General features: G+C 28.7%; 4 protein-coding genes across 6 annotated transcripts; 2 read left to right on the top strand and 2 right to left on the bottom strand.

Moving 5' to 3' along the window:
- Window positions 1-692: 692 nt before the first annotated feature.
- Window positions 693-4,706, top strand: LOC107165390 (uncharacterized). Its single transcript, XM_089221231.1, has 8 exons — window positions 693-824; window positions 931-1,066; window positions 2,641-3,072; window positions 3,132-3,361; window positions 3,425-3,677; window positions 3,753-3,822; window positions 4,078-4,287; window positions 4,350-4,706. Exons 2-8 carry the CDS (start codon window positions 1,047-1,049, stop codon window positions 4,434-4,436), a joined length of 1,302 nt encoding a protein of 433 aa, XP_089077357.1. The 5' UTR covers window positions 693-824; window positions 931-1,046; the 3' UTR covers window positions 4,437-4,706.
- Window positions 4,707-5,916: 1,210 nt separating this feature from the next.
- LOC107165266 (rRNA N(6)-adenosine-methyltransferase ZCCHC4) lies at window positions 5,917-12,050 on the bottom strand. 3 transcript variants are annotated; one of them, XM_015513437.2, is made up of 10 exons: window positions 11,787-12,050; window positions 11,478-11,568; window positions 10,092-10,281; window positions 8,792-8,945; window positions 8,524-8,721; window positions 8,230-8,452; window positions 8,052-8,165; window positions 7,821-7,978; window positions 6,853-6,975; window positions 5,917-6,023 (listed from the first exon to the last, which is right to left on the bottom strand). In XM_015513437.2, the coding sequence occupies exons 2-10, from the start codon at window positions 11,548-11,550 to the stop codon at window positions 5,973-5,975; spliced, it is 1,284 nt and encodes a 427-aa protein (XP_015368923.2). In that variant the 5' UTR covers window positions 11,551-11,568; window positions 11,787-12,050; the 3' UTR covers window positions 5,917-5,972. The 3 variants fall into 3 exon arrangements, with proteins under 3 accessions (XP_015368923.2, XP_015368915.2, XP_089076862.1); XM_015513429.2 differs by having other exon boundaries at window positions 11,478-11,598; XM_089220736.1 differs by lacking the exon at window positions 11,478-11,568.
- A 126-nt stretch (window positions 12,051-12,176) lies between these two features.
- LOC107165372 (leucine-rich repeat and WD repeat-containing protein 1-like) lies at window positions 12,177-17,296 on the top strand. Its single transcript, XM_015513574.2, has 6 exons — window positions 12,177-12,533; window positions 12,656-12,777; window positions 15,848-16,056; window positions 16,129-16,315; window positions 16,652-16,917; window positions 16,987-17,296. The coding sequence occupies exons 1-6, from the start codon at window positions 12,456-12,458 to the stop codon at window positions 17,274-17,276; spliced, it is 1,152 nt and encodes a 383-aa protein (XP_015369060.2). The 5' UTR covers window positions 12,177-12,455; the 3' UTR covers window positions 17,277-17,296.
- On the bottom strand, window positions 17,291-19,085 carry dUTPase (Deoxyuridine triphosphatase). The gene is made up of 4 exons (XM_015513523.2): window positions 18,762-19,085; window positions 17,907-18,043; window positions 17,694-17,839; window positions 17,291-17,628 (listed from the first exon to the last, which is right to left on the bottom strand). Exons 1-4 carry the CDS (start codon window positions 18,887-18,889, stop codon window positions 17,572-17,574), a joined length of 468 nt encoding a protein of 155 aa, XP_015369009.1. The 5' UTR covers window positions 18,890-19,085; the 3' UTR covers window positions 17,291-17,571.
- Window positions 19,086-19,420: the final 335 nt, after the last annotated feature.

Consider the following 19,420-nt stretch of genomic DNA (forward strand, 5'->3'; position numbering starts at 1 on the left):
AGTATACTTCGACCATTTATTTAGGACAGTAGGACATGTTACCAAAAAACAGTACTGTCCTTATAAAATAAGTACGTCTGGTCACCATAAATAATATACTTTAAATTGTTGCCAAATGTTTATATGACTATTTTTCTAACATAATAATATTTTGACTCTTTTCGAACTGCCTAGAGGCTCGGATAGGGCAGTCAAGCATTCGAGAAAGTCTCGAAGGTCCCGCTAACATTTTCATTTTTCAACTTGTATGATAAATTTGCCGAAATGCTCACGTAACACGATTTTAATGACAGCCAGCTGCTATAATAATATAATAGTCAACAAACGTGATAGGTAACTGATAAGGTCATAATTATTTATTAATATTAAAATTCGTCCAATATGGGCTACTAAAGCAAATTACGGGCCGATTGAAAAATATTTCTCCAAGGGCCGAGACTAGTACTACCCAGGCTTTTAATTATTGTAGATGAACACATTTTTCTCTGAACCAAGTCCTCCACTAGGAAGTTTTTAGAAAACAACTAGGAAGACTAAAACACACGATCGTACATAAAGATTAACGATCAACAAGATTAATTTGTACAATTTTATTTTTGGTGTTCGTCAGATATCAGTCGTTACTCGTTAGTAAATAGTACGGCAAAATATATTTTATGGGTTTTTCTGTTTTCGTTTATCGATTAAATTTATCAGTCGTTGATTACCTAATTATTATTTATTACACATTTACACCGAATGTGACAGCTGAGACTTAACAACAGACTAATAACAGCTTGGTACCTACCTATAAATTAAGTAAGAGTTTACTAGTTTAGACGCAGGTATTTAACATTTATTAATTCCGTTCCAAATGTTCTAAATAGTGGCATGTCGGCGTATTAATTACATTTTATAATATTTCGTTTTTGTCATTAAACTTCTTGCTAGTTACGATTCATGGTCGATACGCATTTCGTTTGGACTTAAGGAGCACAGCAGACATCAGTCAAAAATAATACCTAATATTCTGAAATTTTACTGTTTAGCAAAAATAACTGTCTAAAATGCAGCTTCCCGATCGAAGGTATGTAATAGTTATAAGTCTAGGGTTTGAGCCACTGGTTTTTAAATTTATTTTTTTGTTTAAAAACTAACTAAAATTTAATTAATCCGGTATAACTGTTGATATTTTATCTGTTCAATTTAATGAAATACAAAATACTTGCATTTTTACTATGCATAGCCTATAACACACGTCATGTATACCTACTGTATAGGTGGTGTATGCACTTTTTTTCTTCATCATATTAACTATAAGCCATGTGTTGATAATTGATGAAGAGAAATATTTCCGATACATTAATAAATTCAAGTTCATTAGTCATTATGCACTAGCAACGCCATTATACACCCCTACAAATTTATTTTATTTTTTTCAATCTACCTAGGTACATACATTTAATATAAATTTCTGAATAATTGTAAATTAAAACTATATTCATAGCCGCATAGGTTCAAACATTTGACCATAAAAACAATCAACAACTAATATTTTAGGAAAATATATTTTAAAACATTAAAATATTGTAACAAATATATACTTTTAATTATGTTTGTAATTTTGTATGGGGTGAGGTTGATTTATTTTCGATACTGTACACTTGTTTTGTTTGAATAATATATTAATATTGATTATTGACCTACCTACAATCTACAATCACATTTACATATTAAATTTAATAGCTAAAATTTATTCCTATTAATTAGCTGATATCTGGTTATTAAAAATAAGGTGAATAAACCAAAAAATAGTAACAAAGTTTACTTAAAATAATTGAAGGACTTAAAAGGTTAGGTTTCTTGGCTTTATTTGTTTCTTAAAATATATGATTTAATTAATTTACGTTTTGAGAAGTTTCTCTTAGCATATGCAAAATAAATAAATGTTCATAAACATTTCAAACATTTAAGTATTGAGTATTGAAGTATGCATTATAATTTAAATTACTGAAACATAGTAAGTTCACTAAGTTTTACAGTTTCAGAATTTCTGTACTTAAAGCGACTGCTCCTTTTGCTTTCTCCACTTTTTTTGAGACTTAACTAAATAAAATATTTCCGTCTTCCAGAAATTTAGAAAGTGTGACTTGTAAGATTTGAGATGCAAAAAACTTAATTTAAAAATAATGTGAATTATACATATTCATATTTAATATTTAATATTCATATTATATAAATATATATGAAAATATAATATATACTCATTTATTGGTTTGATCGGAAAAAATATTTAATTACCTATATTAATTTACATTCTCGTTTCCCATTCCTATAATGTTATATATGGAGTAGCACCTATATTGGTTCAGTTAACTTGAATAAAGGTATAAGCAAAATGTATTCTAGATATTTTATTATAATATTCTGTATTTCTCTCATTAATAAATCAGTTGAACTACAAATTTTTACTACATTTTTGCCTTTTATATTTAATAAATGAGATTGAGTTTTTACTTTTTTGATTATGTTTTAGAAAAATTGGAAATTATTTATGTACATAATACTTACTGTATAAACCTAATTTAAATTTTATATTAATTGTTCATAATCATTCTAAATCAAAATAATTTAATAAATGTTTGTTACTGTTGTGTTTAGAAAATTGTTTCAACAACGCCATCATCGTAGAGTAGAAATTGAAGCTCAGCTGCGTAGAGCACAGATTGAAGAACAGTCTAGTAGTGAAAATTCTAGTTCTGAAGATGAAGATTCATTTGAAGATGAATCAGAAGAAGAAGTAGGTGAAGATGAATCAGAAGATGAAATGGAAGATGAATCAGAAGAAGAAGTAGTAAATGAAGGCGAATCTGAAGAAGAAGTAGCAAATGAAGATGAATCAGAAGAAGAAATAATAATTGAAGATGGATCAGAAGAAGAAGCTGATGAATCAGAAAAAGAAGAAGAGGAAATAATTGATGAAGAAGAGTACAATACAAGTTTCAATGAAAAAAGCCTGGAAAATAGCAGTAGGAGTCATAATAGTTCTAATAATCTTTCTATAAATACAATAAAAGTTAAAGTTGATGATAGGTAAGAAATATTGAACGTTAATTTAGGTGTTCATGATAAATTTATTTTTTATTTTTTAGTCAAATATCTGTTGTCCATGATGAATCTAAAGAAACATTACAGGATAATACTGTTATTGTCAATAATAATGTATTAATGAACAAAAATAATTCTGATCATGATGATGAAGATGATGATGATAAATCACAAATATTGTACAACTCTAATTTTAATATGAATGATCTACAAAATCAAGTTGTTGAATGGATGATTACCAGAGAAAGTCAAAAACCATATGGTGGAATAATTGGCAAGTTTAAATTGAAAATATTAAAATATATGTAGTAACTTAATTTACTTTATATTGATATAGCAACTGATATGGGTACCATCGATTGCAAAATTACAATATTAATGCATTTGTTATCAAAGTCCAATCTTCCTAATTCGGATAACACACAATCAGAAGGAGAAACTGATTTGGATGAAACCATTTCCTCAAAAGGATGTACATTGATTTTATGCCCAAGATCAAGTATAGATCATTGGTTTGATCTTTTGAAAAAACAGGGTTCATTAAACGTGTGGCTTCATTATGGAAGATGTCGAGATATATCACTACATGAGTAATTGATTTTAACATTATTATTATTAAGTACATACTTAACAATTGCAATACATATTTTCTTTTAAAATTCTAGTTTAACTCAAAAAGATGTCGTTATCACAACAGTTACACTGGTTCTAACAAGTTTCCGCAACAAACTAAATGTAAGAATATGCTATTAATAACTCATTTTTAAGACAATAGGTAGTTAGTTAAATTATAATTTTGTATTTGATATTTACTTCATGTAAGTTGTTTAGTGTTAAAAAACAATATTATGAATCATAACTTGTTTATGACATAATTATCATGCTATTAACTCAATTTCTTTCAAAAAATGTCTAAAAAAATATCCTGATACAGTCTGCATGAATTAAAAAAAAAAAAAATGTTTATCACATTTTAAATTTTATTTTTAGGATCCATTATATCAAATAAAATGGCATCGAATAATATTGGATGATATCAAGCTTTATAATTATAAACAGCAAACTTCCAAGGCATTATGTCAATTATCAGGTATTTGTCATTGGGTTTTTTCTGGACCAACAATTATTGACAACGACGATGATGAAGCTATCTATAGCTTAATTAAATTTATACATTATAAGCCATTAAACATATTTGAAGTGAGATAAAAATTATTATCCACTACAGTAATAAAGGAACTATATTTTAAATTTGATTTCAGAATTGGAAAAACTGGATAAAAGCAAATAAAACTGTATCAATATATGAAAAGTTGGGGCATTTATATTATAAAATGAAGATTGTTTGAATAGAAGATGATAATTATTACCTATATTTAACTAATTTAATGTTATTAATTATTAATTTTTATATTGAATTATTTTACTCAAATTCTAGCTATTTATATATTGTTTTATACCAATGTCCTAAAAGTTAATTTACTTATTAAGACTAGTCAACAAATTTTTAATTTTAGATGTACCTATGTATCAACAAATAGTATTTTAATTGTAAAGAATGTATCATAAAATATTGTCAATCACAGATTTTTACTAAATATAAATTAATATGCAGGTAATACTAATGTAATTCATATTAAATACAGCTGGAACAGAAACTCTTTTCCCAAAGTTGTTGGGGAATTTTAAATGGTTTTAGTTAATAGAGTGGTACCAATATTTAACTATTTAAGTAAAGTCAAATCTGAAACAAGCATAGTCATCGTGAATGTTTAATATTAAAAAAGTTCAACATGACGACATTCTAAATGAAAACTGACAATTTGATGTTTTTGGTGCTCTAGTTTAGATATAAGTATGTATTCTGGCCATTTTTTATTTTCAATAGTAACAGTTATATAATTAATTTACCAAATTAAATAATAATTAGATTGTCTATAATATCTACGATAGCAAATTATAATCAAAAATGTATCATTAATAATTGAATTTAATGTTATTTCTGTTGCAAATGTTCTAATTGGAATCAATTATTTTATGATATTAAAATGAGTGACTACTGACTGATACAGAGAATTTAACTGTATTATTTTTAAATTGAGTTTTATATTTGAGTAAGAAAATCAGATTTCATGTACAATTGATTTAGGTTTTTAATTCACAATATACTAATTAAATATGATTTATAAATAATAGATAATTTAGCCATTTAGGTTATAAAATAGCTTCTAAAAATAAGATCTGATGTAATATAAATAATATTAAAATATATAATACAAGTTAAACCACGTAATATCATTGATTATAAATACTATTAGTATTAGGGCCAGTTGTACCGTCTCTGATTAAAGTTAACCGGAGTTTAATCGGCCGAATTCGCACGGTTAAATATCTGTCATCAGCTGATTAAGCGTAATCGAAGTTTAACCATAGACGGAACAACTGGCCCTTAGTATTAACAAGAAATTCATATTGTTATTAAAAAAGAATAAATTATTTAATAAGATAAAAATTGAATTATATAATATGGTAGTTAAATTGTCTTCGTCCACCATCCCTTGTTGTATATTTGAATGACAAACAATATATTTAATATTATTTAATTTATGATGAGATGAGTAACTAAACTTGATTCTACTAATCAAAAATCTATATTGAAGATTTTTGTTAGGTATTTCAGACATCAGAATTTATGATATTATAATGAAAATAAATATTTGAGGATTAGATGCCATAAATCTAAATCTGTTAATTCAACCCCCAATTAGAATCCTTGGTAAATATAAAGTTATAAAATTTAAAAAATTTAAATCAATAAAAACAACAAAGTATACTTCAATAATTTAATTCATGAAATATATTAATATTGAATATTATTTATATATTTATGCTTTTGACAATATATGTTTTTTTCGCGGTCTGTCCTTCATTTTTCTCTATAACAAACAAATATACAATTATGATAAAAATATTTTATTAAATGATAAGTTAATTTTTAAAAGTAAAAATTTTATAGTATATTAGGGATAATATTATCATATTAGCTAAAAGAATTTGTATACTGCATAACAAAAAAAATTTACATTTGTATATGCAAGTTTTTCCAGGTTTTAGTGCAGACAGGATTTTTTTAGACCTAATAGTTTTAAAAAACGAAAAAAACTAAAAAGTATAATATTATGTAGATAATAACAGTCCAAATTGTCACAATCATAATCTTTATTTTAAGAAGTAGACAATATTTGAACATAGTGATATATGGTTATATTATATTATTACTGAATAGGCCCAAAAACTAAAACACAGTAAGTCCCAGGCAGAAATCCCTGCCCCATGCTGTGACCAGGCTGGTCCTATGTATATTTAACCATATTCATTATTAACTATGTCAATTTCAATTTTAAAAACATAACATGTTCTCAATATGGCTGTTATATAGTAATGCTGTTTACCAGTGACTCACAAATATGTCAGAGTTCACTTTTACGAAATGTTGAAGCATTGTTATTGAAAGTCATAAAGATGTTCTTTATTTGAAAGAGATTAGACCGTATCTATTAAAGATCAAAATCCGGTATAAAAACCAGCCGGCTATAGGTAAGCCACATCCTATAGCAGATAACGGCCTGTAGAACGTGTTAGCTGGTAGACCACATACTATATGATAACCTCCATTTTATTTTGCTTTTTAAGTATTTAACTCAATATGCTATGACTAGCCAATTAAGTTGTACTACAATACTAATACTAAAAACATATACTAACCTTAGTTGGGAATCTCATACAACTGTGTTTTATTAAACAGCATTTGTTACATTCTTTGCAATGTTTCCATGTTCTTTTCACACATTTCTTACACAAATTACAGTGTATGTATGCACGACCATTCTGTAAAATTAAATATTTAATGAATACAAAACCATAAAATAAATATTGATATTGACAGATTATAATGTATAAATTTCAAAAAATGATTTTACAATTAGGTAATTCATTTAATCTTCCATCGTTTGATGACTATACTTATTTCAATAATAATTGATAGCTTGTTGAAATGAAGGTTTTAAGAGGACACCACAACATCAATTATTAATCTATGAAATAGTTTTATGCTAAACAAACCTACAGAAACAGTATTCACAGTAGCTCGGCCAATATTTCACAATATATACATATTAAAAAAACAAGTGATGGACTTTTTTTAAAACATAATTTTTTACTAATAGACAATCCAAATCATTCATTCTAAAGAATAATTCATATAGATTTTTACTTTGATAATTACAAAAAGGTCTCAGTATATTACATACTATTACAAGTCAGTTTACAAATTACGATTAAAATTAAAATTTAATGTTATGCCTTTATCTAACCCATTATAGAGAATATGTGTCCTTTTTAAATTAGTAAGAGTTGATTTTATTTCTAAACAAATGTAATACTAAATAGAGTTTATGTTTAAATAAAAAATAATGTGATATACCAATGATTATCTATCAGATAAGTCTTAATGGCAATAACATAATATTAATTTAAATTTTTTCTTATGCTAACAGAAATCAATAAAATATATTCCCTAAATTCTTGTGAATCTACAAAAATTAACTATTTTTTTTAATTACTTTAATATATTTGGATATTTGAATTTTTTTAATGGTTTAAGATAAATAATAAGTATTTATACAAACTATAAATTTGAATTTTTTAATAACATCTTTTAAAAATATATTTACCTTAGACGTACAACTATTACACTTGTAGCAATGTACATTTTCTGAGCAAACCCATCGATTACATTCATCACAAAATCTATAATTTTCCTCAACCGGTAAAGATATCTTGCATTGATCTACATTTGTGAATATCCGAATTGGAGACCCTTTATTCCTTCCTTTATATAAAATAAATCTATTTTAGTATTTACAATTGAAAAAACAGTTTAACAACATTAAAAAAATACAAACCAGAACTATTAAATTTCTTATGATTTATGTAGTCAATTTTATAATCTAGCATTGACATACCAGGTAAGCAGTTGACCACAAAACGTTCCATAAAATAAGGTAATACCAGAAACTCTAAAAAATAAATCACCCATTTGATATTAATTTAAACACAATAAAAAGGATGAAATATGTTTACTTGACAATATGCTTTTGTTGTTTTTTTTCCTAATTTGATCAAATTGTTTTAGTGTATATGCTAGTGGTTCAAGTCTGCCACCAAACGGAGGATCTATGAATACGGCTGTAGAATCTCCCTGAGTCAGAATATCTTCTAACACAAACTCTGTGTCACATTCTTCAAGTATATGGCAATTATACATGTTAAACCATCTGAAATGGTGACTTTCATAAAATTGCAGCTGAAAGAAATATAAATATTAAATTTGTACCATTAAGTCAGAAAATAATAAATAAATATTATTTGACATACATATCTATGATCAATATCAAGTAAAACACTGTTCATATCGGGCACATCGCATGATATCCTTTCATGTATAGTAGGAGCACCGATACAAATAACATTAGTTGTACCTACAGAGCGAAACATTTTTATCAACATTTCAATTGTGTTTTCAGTAAAAAAATACTGAGATTCGCTTTTAGATTCTTGAAGTGGTCTAAACAACTAAATTAATTCAACACATTTTATACCTCATTAATATATTTTAGTACTAAAATAAGTTTATAATTAGTACCTGTGAAGGGTGAGATAATTTTAAGTCATTTATATTTTCTACTAGCATTTCACCATGGTCTGAATGCGAATCCTGTTCAGTTTTAGAAAACAATTCTCCACATTTCTGACAGAAACATCTTTCTTCTGGGCTTAAATTCTTCACGTGATTGAACCTGAAATATATTTAAAACTGTTTTGAAATGTCAAACATTCTTGATATTTTATATTATAGACTACCAATTAAAAATGTTGGGGCCTAATGTACTGACAACCATAGAAGGGTAAGAAAGTATTTTTAATCATAAAAAAGATTGAAAACCAAAATATATGTAAAGTATTTATTGTAATTTCATTAATATATTTTTTATTTAAACTGTAAAATTATATTCTATACTCCCAAAAAAAATTCAATTGAACTCTATACTTTTTATTTGTAGAGGAATACTATTCGATTCATCATTTTCTATGTCCAAAATATAAATTGTCCAAGCCTATAACAATAATTTGAATAAAAGTCTAATATATAATATGATTGTGCTCTTGATAGCTCAGTTATGACGTTATGTTTAAATATGAGTGGTTTTAAGATCCATTACGTCATAAATCCAATCCCAATCATTAGTAGAATCCCTGATGATCAAAAGATGTGTCATCACGTTTCCACAGTTCATACATCAATTCGATGACCACTTTCCTGACACATCCCACATCTAAATACTATAGATCACAATTATATGAAGCTGAATTAACTAGTTATGACTACTGCATAGTATTTGCATCTATAGAGGTGAATTGTATTGTTCATATTAGAAATTTATTTTATATCTAAGTTGTGGTTGACATAATTATCACTTTATCAGTCTACACAATTGTATGCCAAATATTAGTTAAGTGCCTGAATGACTCTTTGATATATCTAAGTATATTAACAGTATTGGATTCATCAGATTCAACCTTTCAAACATATTATATTGTAGTAACAGAACCTAATTATATATTTGAGTATGTAAGTCTATATCATGGTCTTAGACCTAAAGTAAACTGAAATATAGGTATGCAGATTTTTGAAATTTGAAAATAATTTGATTTTTTCCAAACATGGCACTTTTTTATTGAGTTATTTTTTACATAGATTTGGAAATTTTTACCATGAAATATTTTGTAACATGTTATTTTTACCTATGTCAAGTTTAATTTGTATTTGACAAAATGTTTAAAATTGTCCATGTTATTTTCTAAATACACTCCTAGCTATAAAATTACTTTTTTTATACATTGCTGTCAAATTAAAAGTAATTAGATAAATTAATGATAATCACTTGGATTGTAGTTTGTATCTCATCATTTTTGTAACAATGAGATCTCTTTCATACTGATCCATAAATTGCTGTCCAATTGATTCAATTTGATTTTCCCACACAAAAAAAGAACATTTTTTTCGATCTCTATGTGCCGAGCAAGAGTAAAACTTTTTATTGTCAGATCCTCGAGAAAACAATAGTGTTGGTCCTTGAAACAAAAAAAAAAAAAATGATAGACGTGCCCAAAAGAAACCGAACTATTTTTGTACAAAGTTATTTATTTAATTTTTTTACAAAAAACATTTAATCTCCTTCAAAGTACTCTTCCTTGGAGTTAATGCACTTATCCAATCTTTTGTTCCAATTATCGTAGCATTTTTTAAACTCATCTTTTGTGATGCCTGCCAACGCCTCCGTCGTTTTTTTTTTACTTCATCGATGTCCGCAAAACACTTTCCTTTCATGTCTCTTTTCATTCTTGGGAATAAAAAGAAGTCGCAGGGAGCCAGGTCGGGTGAATAGGGTGGATGGGACACAGTGGTCATACCATTTTTGGTCAAAAACCGCCGTACAGAAAGGGCTGTGTGAGCAGGAGCATTGTCGTGATGAAAACACCATTCCCCCGACTGCCACAAATCAGGTTTGTCAAATCAATGTTGATGGTTTCAGGGTGTCATATCCATAGCACCATGATTCGTCACCTGTAATGACCTTGGCAAAGAAATTTGGGTCATTTTGGAATTCTTCTCTTCTTCTCTCAAAGAAGAGCATGATTCCACACGGCCTTGTTTTTGCTGCTCAGTCAGCAGTCGAGGAACACATTTTGCAGCCACCCGTCTCATCCCCAAATCTTCACTTAAAATTCTCTGTACTGAACTCCATGTCACACCAGATCTCTCCGCTACTTCTTCGATGGTTTGCCGTCGATCTTCCAGGATAATTTTGTGAATATTTTTTACATTTTTGTTGGTTTGCAACGTCGAAGGACGTCCAGAGCGAGCTTGATCTTCTATCGACATTTAACCACTTTTGAAACGAGTAAACCACTCAAATACTTGAGTTTTCTCTAAAGCATCACCTTTGTAAGCCGTTTTCAACATCTCAAGGGTTTCTGTGTCCGTTTTCCCGAGCAGGAAGCAAAACTTGATGGCCGCGCGCTGTTCACGCAAATCAGCCATTACAAAAACGACGGGTACGCAAAATAACTTAAAAAAAAAAAATTACACCAACGTAACGCAACGTTCAAAGATGACGACCGTTGGTAATTTGGCATACTGAATTTTGAGAAGTATGTCTATACGCCCCAACCAGCAAAAACACGGTACTATTAATACTCTGTCTCGCACAACAACAGTTCGGTTTCTTTTAGGTACGCCCTCGTAAATACACAAAAAAAATAATTACCGTGAGAGCATTGAGGATGTGCGTTCAAATTGTCCATGTGAACAGCAACAGTTTTGATGTACTCCTCCGTCATCTTTGTGTCGAAAAACAGCTGGCAGCGTGAAAAACAGTTAATATTACCCTGTGTGGTTGATCAAATGGTACTTATTTCAATGTGGGTATTAGAAATTAGAACAGAAAGATGTTAAAGTAATAGTTAGAAGACTTAATTGGTAAACTGACAAAATGACGAATTGACAAATGACCGCTTTATAGAACCCTCAGTACTATCTACAGCACTACAGCATTGATTAAATATTTACTATTTACCTAAATACAATATGACGACAGATTCCACTGATCCCAGAAACGAGGTTCAAGAATACTAAAATTACAACTTTGTAGACTAAAACCACGACACCAAATTCTTCATAATATAACTTGTGTCCTGCACTCCTGAGGTGCACTGAAATTTGAGGCTGTCCCAGACTACAACTGTCTAGTCTCTATTGTCTAATGAAGTAATGACTAATAATGGCAATGACTAATGAGGCTGGCGAAGACATCACGTGTGTGAATGATTGTTGATTTTTAACTTCTATTATCATTTGTAATTTTTTTAATCCGGCTTTTTATCAACATTGAACTCTATTTGATAATGATAATGATTATCATGCTCAAGTGATAACGATGATAAGACTCGCAAGAGTTTGTACAAGACGTAAAAATGGAGGGAAATTCACTAAATCTTGAAATCGAATACCCATAATTCTTGTAAAAGATTTACGGTATTTGAAACGTATTAATCGAGTACCGGGCTGTTTAATATACTACTTTAATTTTCATATATTAATCCGTGGTTTCGCGTTCTGCTAACCATCCTGATTCCTGAACTCCAGAATTCTTACCTGAATGGGATACGGTGAAATTAGAAATCGTACGAAACTTACATAGCGACTTACATCAATCGACCATTTGTCTGTCTAACATCCACCGAGTATGGTTAATTTTGTGGCTCACCATTTCCTCAGGTGTCATTCAAAGTCCGACAATGATTCGGCTGACGTTTCTACACAGGTAACTACTAATATCAGGTAATAACTAATTAGACTTGGTATATAGAACAATTCTAAAACAAACTGGACGTAATAATGTTGTCACACTCAGTTTGTTAATGTATCATTCATTGTTGCTTGTAGGTATGGTTTGCGGCCTTCGAACCATCCAAAACATCCCACTTAGTGGCCACGTGTGGTGGTAACAAAGTCTGTATTATTGACGCAGAAACCGGAAAAGTCCAATATAGATATACTTATCCCAAGTAAGTCATTGAATTATATTACAGCTTTTGCTTCTCATTCTCAGATAGTTGTACCACAAACTACATGTAAATTTGTCATATACTCTGTGTTGGTACAAGTTAAAAACAATATTTTTATCTACCAAGAACCTAGATCATAAAATATGTTAAAAACACATTCAATCAAACACATTATGTAACATCATACAATACCAAGTATATTATACTGTTATTAGATTCTTGTAAATTTAAAAAAAATTATGATATACCTACCAAGTTTTGTTAATTTTATAGTGATCAAGTCATATAATTATATAATCCTATTTCAAAAGTTATAAATTTATAAGAAATTAAGAATACTATAAATAGTACAGTGGTCGTCGCTTATTAGGCTCACTTTAGGACCATACCATTTTGAGTCCATTAACCAAATAAGTTAATTAGGCAACATTGACAACTGCTTGGTTTGGAAAAGGAATGAATAAGGTAATTTAATTTATCTCCATGATAAAAGCAATTTACTGGTAATGGTTTACATTGCATTTATAGTAAGTTTATTCAATATAAGTACAATAGATACAAGTCTTCTTTATTCATCTAATTTTTAAATCATCCCATCAACTGGTGTTTGTCAAATAGACAAATTAGTATACTTGCAAATTTTAACCAGCTGTTTGGAGTCTAATGGGCAAATGAGTCAATTAACTGTGAATAAAATAAGCGGCAACTACTGTATTCCATTTTAGGGTAAAGTATAGACACTTTGAATACAACTTAAAATGTACACTTCACTACACAAGGCATTGAAACTTAAGTTGCCTTTTTAATTTTAAATCTGAATTTATCTTAAAATAATGAGTAAGATTTTAACTATTTTACATTTAAAAATAATAAATCACCATGTGATATATACATATTATACATACAACATGGGCGTGCAAAATCGCAGATTTATGTAGCAGATACATATATTTTTTGATCTCCCATCCCTTCACACTGTAACCCCCTCTACCAGTTTTCATTCTAAAAATTATAAATAAAATATACTTAAGTAGAAAATTTAAATGTATTTTAATAAACTGATAAACAATAATTATTTAAACTTTAAACAATTAATCTTCATCATCCAACTTTAAGGTTTTAAATTTTCCAATAACTTCATCATAATTTACTGAATTCCTAACATCTTATTCAATAAACATGTATAACAGAGCATCCAGTCGTTCTTGATTTATTGCTGAACATTGTCTTCGCAATGCTCATTTTCAAAAATTATCGTTCATAATAACAACTAGTGATGAACACAGTCAAAAACATTTGAAAATTGATTATAAATTATTGTATGATCATTTTAATTTAACAAATGTGTTTTAAGTTCATTAAAATCCGTGTTAAATATTTCATATTATTTTTAATAGAATTTAAATTGCTAATTGATAACATTGTAAAAATTAAATAATGCATCTCCAGGATTCTATAATGCAATGTTTTTATAATATTCCCAAATTACAGTGGTTAGGCGGAAAAGTTTTTAAGGATAGTCTTTTGATGCCTACCTAAAAAAAACTTATGTTGTGGCTATAAGCGGATGTCCATTGAAAATGTTTGGGGAGGGGGGGGCTAAAATTATTTACATAAATGTAGGGGTTTTCAACCTATATTCCTAAAAAGATTGACCAGTCGATTGCAACACTGGTTGGCTGTTGTATAGGTATATAATATAATATAATATATTTATATATGTATATACTGAGTGATTCTTTTATCATAGAACACTCATTATTTAAAAAAACATTGACTTTTTTTAAAATATTTTTTTACATAGTTTTAAGTTGTTAAAAAACCAATGCTTTTATTAAAAAATCATATTTTTTAAATATTTTTTTATCCTAATCATTTTTTAAGTTTTTTACTTTTTTGAATGACAACATAGAGTTTTAATTTCATATTCCAAAGCAGAATATTTTTCTAAGTATTTTAATTCATAAAAATCAAATTTAGCGCTAGTAATTTATGAGTTATAGCCTTATAGGTATTTAAAGTTTAGATTGGCAGAGTGGAATGGTACGGGGTTACCCCGCAAAATGTTTGTCCATTACTCCGCTTGTCTAAACTTAAAATACTTATAACTCATTAACTACTCGTTTATTATACTATCCTGGATATCCACCAATGAGTGTGGCTCTTCAAGTCAAATTTGTGCACAAACCTATAATATACAAATACAATCAAAATGTAAAATATTTATTCAATTTATATTTGTTAGGATTTTTCTGAGGAAATACATTTATCCTATAGACAGGGTTGGGAAAGATACACTTAAAGCAGTATCGAGATACTAGATACTCGATACTTGGCTTTGGAGTATCGCGATACTTAATACTCGATACATACATTTTAATAAAATTAGTCACTGGTTTTAAAAAAAAAAATATGTTTATTATTATGGGGATGACCACCTCCGTTAAATATGGCAAATAAAATAATAAAAATTGACACTTATTCAATAATAACAAAACAAATCAATTACGACATAACATAATCTCGCTGTTGTCAACGATGCAATAATAATCACAATACAATTCCAGAACAATTAAATAATAATAATTATATAAATACATAATAAAAATAATTTTAGTAATAACATAATGTCCTAAATCCTAATAAATAATAGTTTATAATTTTATGATTTATCGGTACTGAAAAATAATTTCCAAGGGCAAGATACTAAAAAAGCAGTATTGAGATACTAGATACAAGATACTTTGCTTTGAAGTATTGCGATACAAGATACTCAATATTTCATATAATTGTATCGAGATACAAGATACAATTGTATCAAAGATACTGCCCAACCCTGCCTATAGATTTGGAGTATATTTTTCAGTGAAAATTTTTTTATTCAATAAAAATAATCATTGATTATATGAGTATGTAATAAAAAATACAAAAGAAATTTGTTTGATTTTACTATGGCTTTTTTTCCTGTTATACTGTTATAATATAATATATTATTATATAAGTTTTAAAATTTTATTTTAGAATATATTATACCTAGTAGGAGTTAATTCTAATTGTTATATTTTTATAGAGGATTGTTGTATACATTATCTTGGAGCACAGCATGCCCCCACAATAATATATTGGCCACTGGCGGGACTACTAATACAATTGTGCTTATAGACAAGTCATCCAAATTAGCATACCTTCACTACAGTTTGTTCCAAGGAAAAAATAGAAACAAAGGAAAAGTATTTATTAGTTCCATTTTATTTCATCCTTCCCAAAATGTATTGTTTTGTAAGTATTTCCTTAATCGCCAATTTTTGTTGTAATATTTATATTCATTGATATGTGTTGGTCTGTTTATAGGTGCATTAAGCAATGGATGCTTGTACATACTCACATTTGAAACTGATGAAAGTCGTATTATAAATCTTGAACATCAATATTTCATTGATCTCAAGTGTGAAATATTTGGATTAGTGTTTTGTGAAAAAAATGATTATTTACTCATTGCCACTAATAAAGGTTTAAAAGGATGGAATAACTTTCAGAGGTAATACAATCATTAATATTAAAAATAATTTATTTATTATATTTTAAAATATGAATGGGTCATTCATGTAGTGCCTAGTTGATCACAGATCACTATTAAGGCTAGCATCGAGCATAAACTTTAGATAGTGCATTTGATCTGTTTACAAGAGTGGGTGGTTAAAAAAATCTTTTAAGTAAAACAAATACTGTTACTTGATGCATAAATTGTAAATTAATGATGTCAGCGCCATGCACATCAGATCTGTGTAATCCAACCTGGTTTCATATTTTTTTTTTAAGTACAGATTTATACAAAAATCATTAATCTTTCTTAACTACTAAAATTTATGTGTAGCAAGGATCAAGAACTTATAGATTTTGAACTTCCAAAAAATCCTAATGAAATGTATAAGGATCAAAATGAAAGTGTGATTGATTCAGTTGAGATTGTTAAAGACAGTTGGATTGCCACTAAAGTGGCACTACACGGAGTTATTTACATTTTCAATCTAGATGCAATGCTGCCTAAAACTAAGAAAAACAAGTGTGCAGTAAAACCAAATTATATACTTCAATGGAGTGATACAGACAACTATTTCATGAGCTGTAGTGTTGGTCTTGGTATGTATTTAACATTATTAAAATTGTAATTAAAACCCTAATATCCTATTTTATTCACACATATTACAGATGGCAAGCTCTTAGCGTGTGGGGATGATAAAGGTAGCATATGGATTTACGATCTGAAGGACATTGTCTTCAAATCTTCAAAAAGTGATTCCAAGGTCATTACCGTCAATTCAGTTTTGAAATGGCCCAAACTTCAAGACAAGTTTTTGAAAAAGAAAAAGAAATTGGAAGTAGATGTTTATGACATAGTAATAGCTAAATGTGCTGTGCACTCTAGTGGCAAATATCTTGTAGCTGTAACTAATAATAATTTAGTTTGTTTATATAAGAAGTCAACAGTAAAAAAATAAAATACGATTAAGAATTAATATTTAAAGTAGTTTTATTTTAATTAATAGGAAAAATTACAAATTGTATATAAATTAAATAATTATTATTACAGACAAAACTTATAAGTTATAACCCCCTTTTTTTTTTTTTAAACAATTTACAAACTTATAAATTACGTCAGGTCAACGGATAACTTAAGGGTCCATGTGTACAATGCTTAAAAAAAAGAAGGAAATTAATTATACTTAAGTATCACAATTTTTTTGATAAAAAAACTAATCCACAACAGGGAACATAACTTGAACAATGGACATCTTAATTAGTGCCAGTAGATCCAAAACCACCTTCACCTCGAACAGTATCATCCAATGTCTGAAATATAATAACAAAGATAATTAAATAAGTTGTGTTAAAGTAATAAAAATTATACAATATACCTCGAGCTCTACTACTTCTGGACATACAATCTTCTCACATATAAGTTGTGCAACTCTATCCCCTTTATTTACTATGAAGTCATCATCAGAATGGTTGTATAGTAGAACACCAACATTTCCTCTATAATCGCTGTCAATCACACCAGCTAAAACACAACAGTAAAAATGTAAGAACAATCTAAATAACTAGTTATTTGCAGTGGTAATACGCACCACCAACATCAATGAAATTTTTCCAAGCAAGACCAGAACGTGGGGCAATACGGCCATAGGTACCTTGAGGCACTTTAATTTGGATGTCGGTTTTGATTAGCTCTTTTCCATGTGCTTTCACAACATATGAATAGGCACTGTGAATAAATAAACAAATGACAGTGAGTATTGTGGTTACAATGACTGGTATAGAGAATAATAACATCCAGCGGTGGTGCTTAAATCCATTTAATTCACAATAATGTATATTACCGTCCACCAATCACAATACCATAGATTCTGTGTCGTATTTCCTAATAAACACTAAACATGTGGTTACATAAGCATTTTTTAAGGATAGTAAAATATCTTATAGTTAGGTATATTTTATAGGGGTGGAAAATGTATAAATGTATACCTAGGACTATTATAACACAGTTAGGTCTAACATAATATTGTAATAACATAAATCAGTTTTTATTTAAAAATTAATGTTTGGTAAAAATATTTCATATTAAGTTATTTTTTCAAAAATAGTAATACAAAAGTTCTAAAAGAATGTAATGTAAAATGGAAGCAATTTATTCAAAGGTTACAGCAGCACAGATATATATAAATATATACATATATATTTAAGTATGGCTCATTATAACCTATCATAGGGAGTGTCATCAAAAAAGCATGGACCTGAACATGAGCTTAGAAGTCAATGATTTTTAGAGGGGCGTTGTCTCCACATGGTTATAGGTGTCTAATATTATAATATACCTTACAACTAGTAGAAATATGATTGTTATGTGGTAGTGATGAAGAACTTAAAATCCAAACATTATAATGTCAGTTTAATAGTTCTATACTATAAAAAAAATAGTTTACCTCTTCAAATCGTAACCTGCCGAGTAATCGGTACCCCTGATGGGGGTGAAACCGTGTTCAGTGAGTTTGGAAAAGGCCAAAACGTTTTCGTCGATGCATTTGCGTACTTTCTTCATTGGGCTAGGCATGGTGATATGAAATTCAACGTAGTACGGATAAACGTTAAGATTTAAACGAAATAGTTGGTACAAAAATGTGTATGCCACACGGGTGGTAGGAAGAGAAAAGGTGAGCAGCAACGGCGGTTGGCGAATGACTAATGACAAGTGCTTGGAAATGAATATGGCGAATGGTAATCGTCGTTGTGTGATGTGTCGAGTAAAGGCAAACGCGGGAAACTTGTTTTTTTTTCTTTATCGCGTTGTAAAGAATGAACGTTTTGCCTCCAATTTGGAAAACGCGGGAACAACCAGCGTTCACAAACAAACAGTGTGACCTCGACCGATGGCCGAACTAATCTCGCCAACTCGTCTAAACCAAAGATGTGCTAATAACTAAATTGTAGTGTTTCGCCCGCGCCCGCGAAATCAGTTTTGAAAATACGAGTTAGAAAAAACACAAATAAGAATGTTTTTTACAATCAAGACATCAAGTCGATGATTGTCATGTTAGGAGAGCGGCAAGAGAATGAAAAAAATCAACCGAGTATTAAAAGACCT

Source organism: Diuraphis noxia, unplaced genomic scaffold (genome assembly GCF_037042655.1).
Source record: "Diuraphis noxia isolate RWA-SAM2 unplaced genomic scaffold, SU_Dnox_SAM2 contig0002, whole genome shotgun sequence".
In the NCBI taxonomy this organism is placed as follows: Eukaryota; Metazoa; Arthropoda; class Insecta; order Hemiptera; family Aphididae; genus Diuraphis; species Diuraphis noxia.

Excerpts from the sequence above, each read along its gene's own strand:
- LOC107165390 (XM_089221231.1), top strand. The coding sequence starts at position 1,047 with ATGCAGCTTCCCGATCGAAG. Across the intron at positions 1,067-2,640 it reads ATGCAGCTTCCCGATCGAAG|AAAATTGTTTCAACAACGCC; the intron begins GTATGTAATAGT and ends TGTTGTGTTTAG. Across the intron at positions 3,362-3,424 it reads ACCATATGGTGGAATAATTG|CAACTGATATGGGTACCATC; the intron begins GCAAGTTTAAAT and ends ATATTGATATAG.
- LOC107165266 (XM_015513437.2), bottom strand. The coding sequence starts at position 11,550 with ATGACGGAGGAGTACATCAAAACTGTTGCTGTTCACATGGACAATTTG. Across the intron at positions 8,946-10,091 it reads AGATACAAACTACAATCCAA|GTTCAATCACGTGAAGAATT; the intron begins GTGATTATCATT and ends AATATATTTCAG. Across the intron at positions 8,453-8,523 it reads TTGATATTGATCATAGATAT|CTGCAATTTTATGAAAGTCA; the intron begins GTATGTCAAATA and ends TATTTCTTTCAG.
- LOC107165372 (XM_015513574.2), top strand. The coding sequence starts at position 12,456 with ATGGTTAATTTTGTGGCTCACCATTTCCTCAGGTGTCATTCAAAGTCC. Across the intron at positions 12,778-15,847 it reads TATAGATATACTTATCCCAA|AGGATTGTTGTATACATTAT; the intron begins GTAAGTCATTGA and ends ATATTTTTATAG. Across the intron at positions 16,057-16,128 it reads TTCCCAAAATGTATTGTTTT|GTGCATTAAGCAATGGATGC; the intron begins GTAAGTATTTCC and ends GTCTGTTTATAG.
- dUTPase (XM_015513523.2), bottom strand. The coding sequence starts at position 18,889 with ATGCCTAGCCCAATGAAGAAAGTACGCAAATGCATCGACGAAAACGTT. Across the intron at positions 18,044-18,761 it reads GCAGGTTACGATTTGAAGAG|TGCCTATTCATATGTTGTGA; the intron begins GTAAACTATTTT and ends ATTTATTCACAG. Across the intron at positions 17,629-17,693 it reads CAGAAGTAGTAGAGCTCGAG|ACATTGGATGATACTGTTCG; the intron begins GTATATTGTATA and ends ATTATATTTCAG.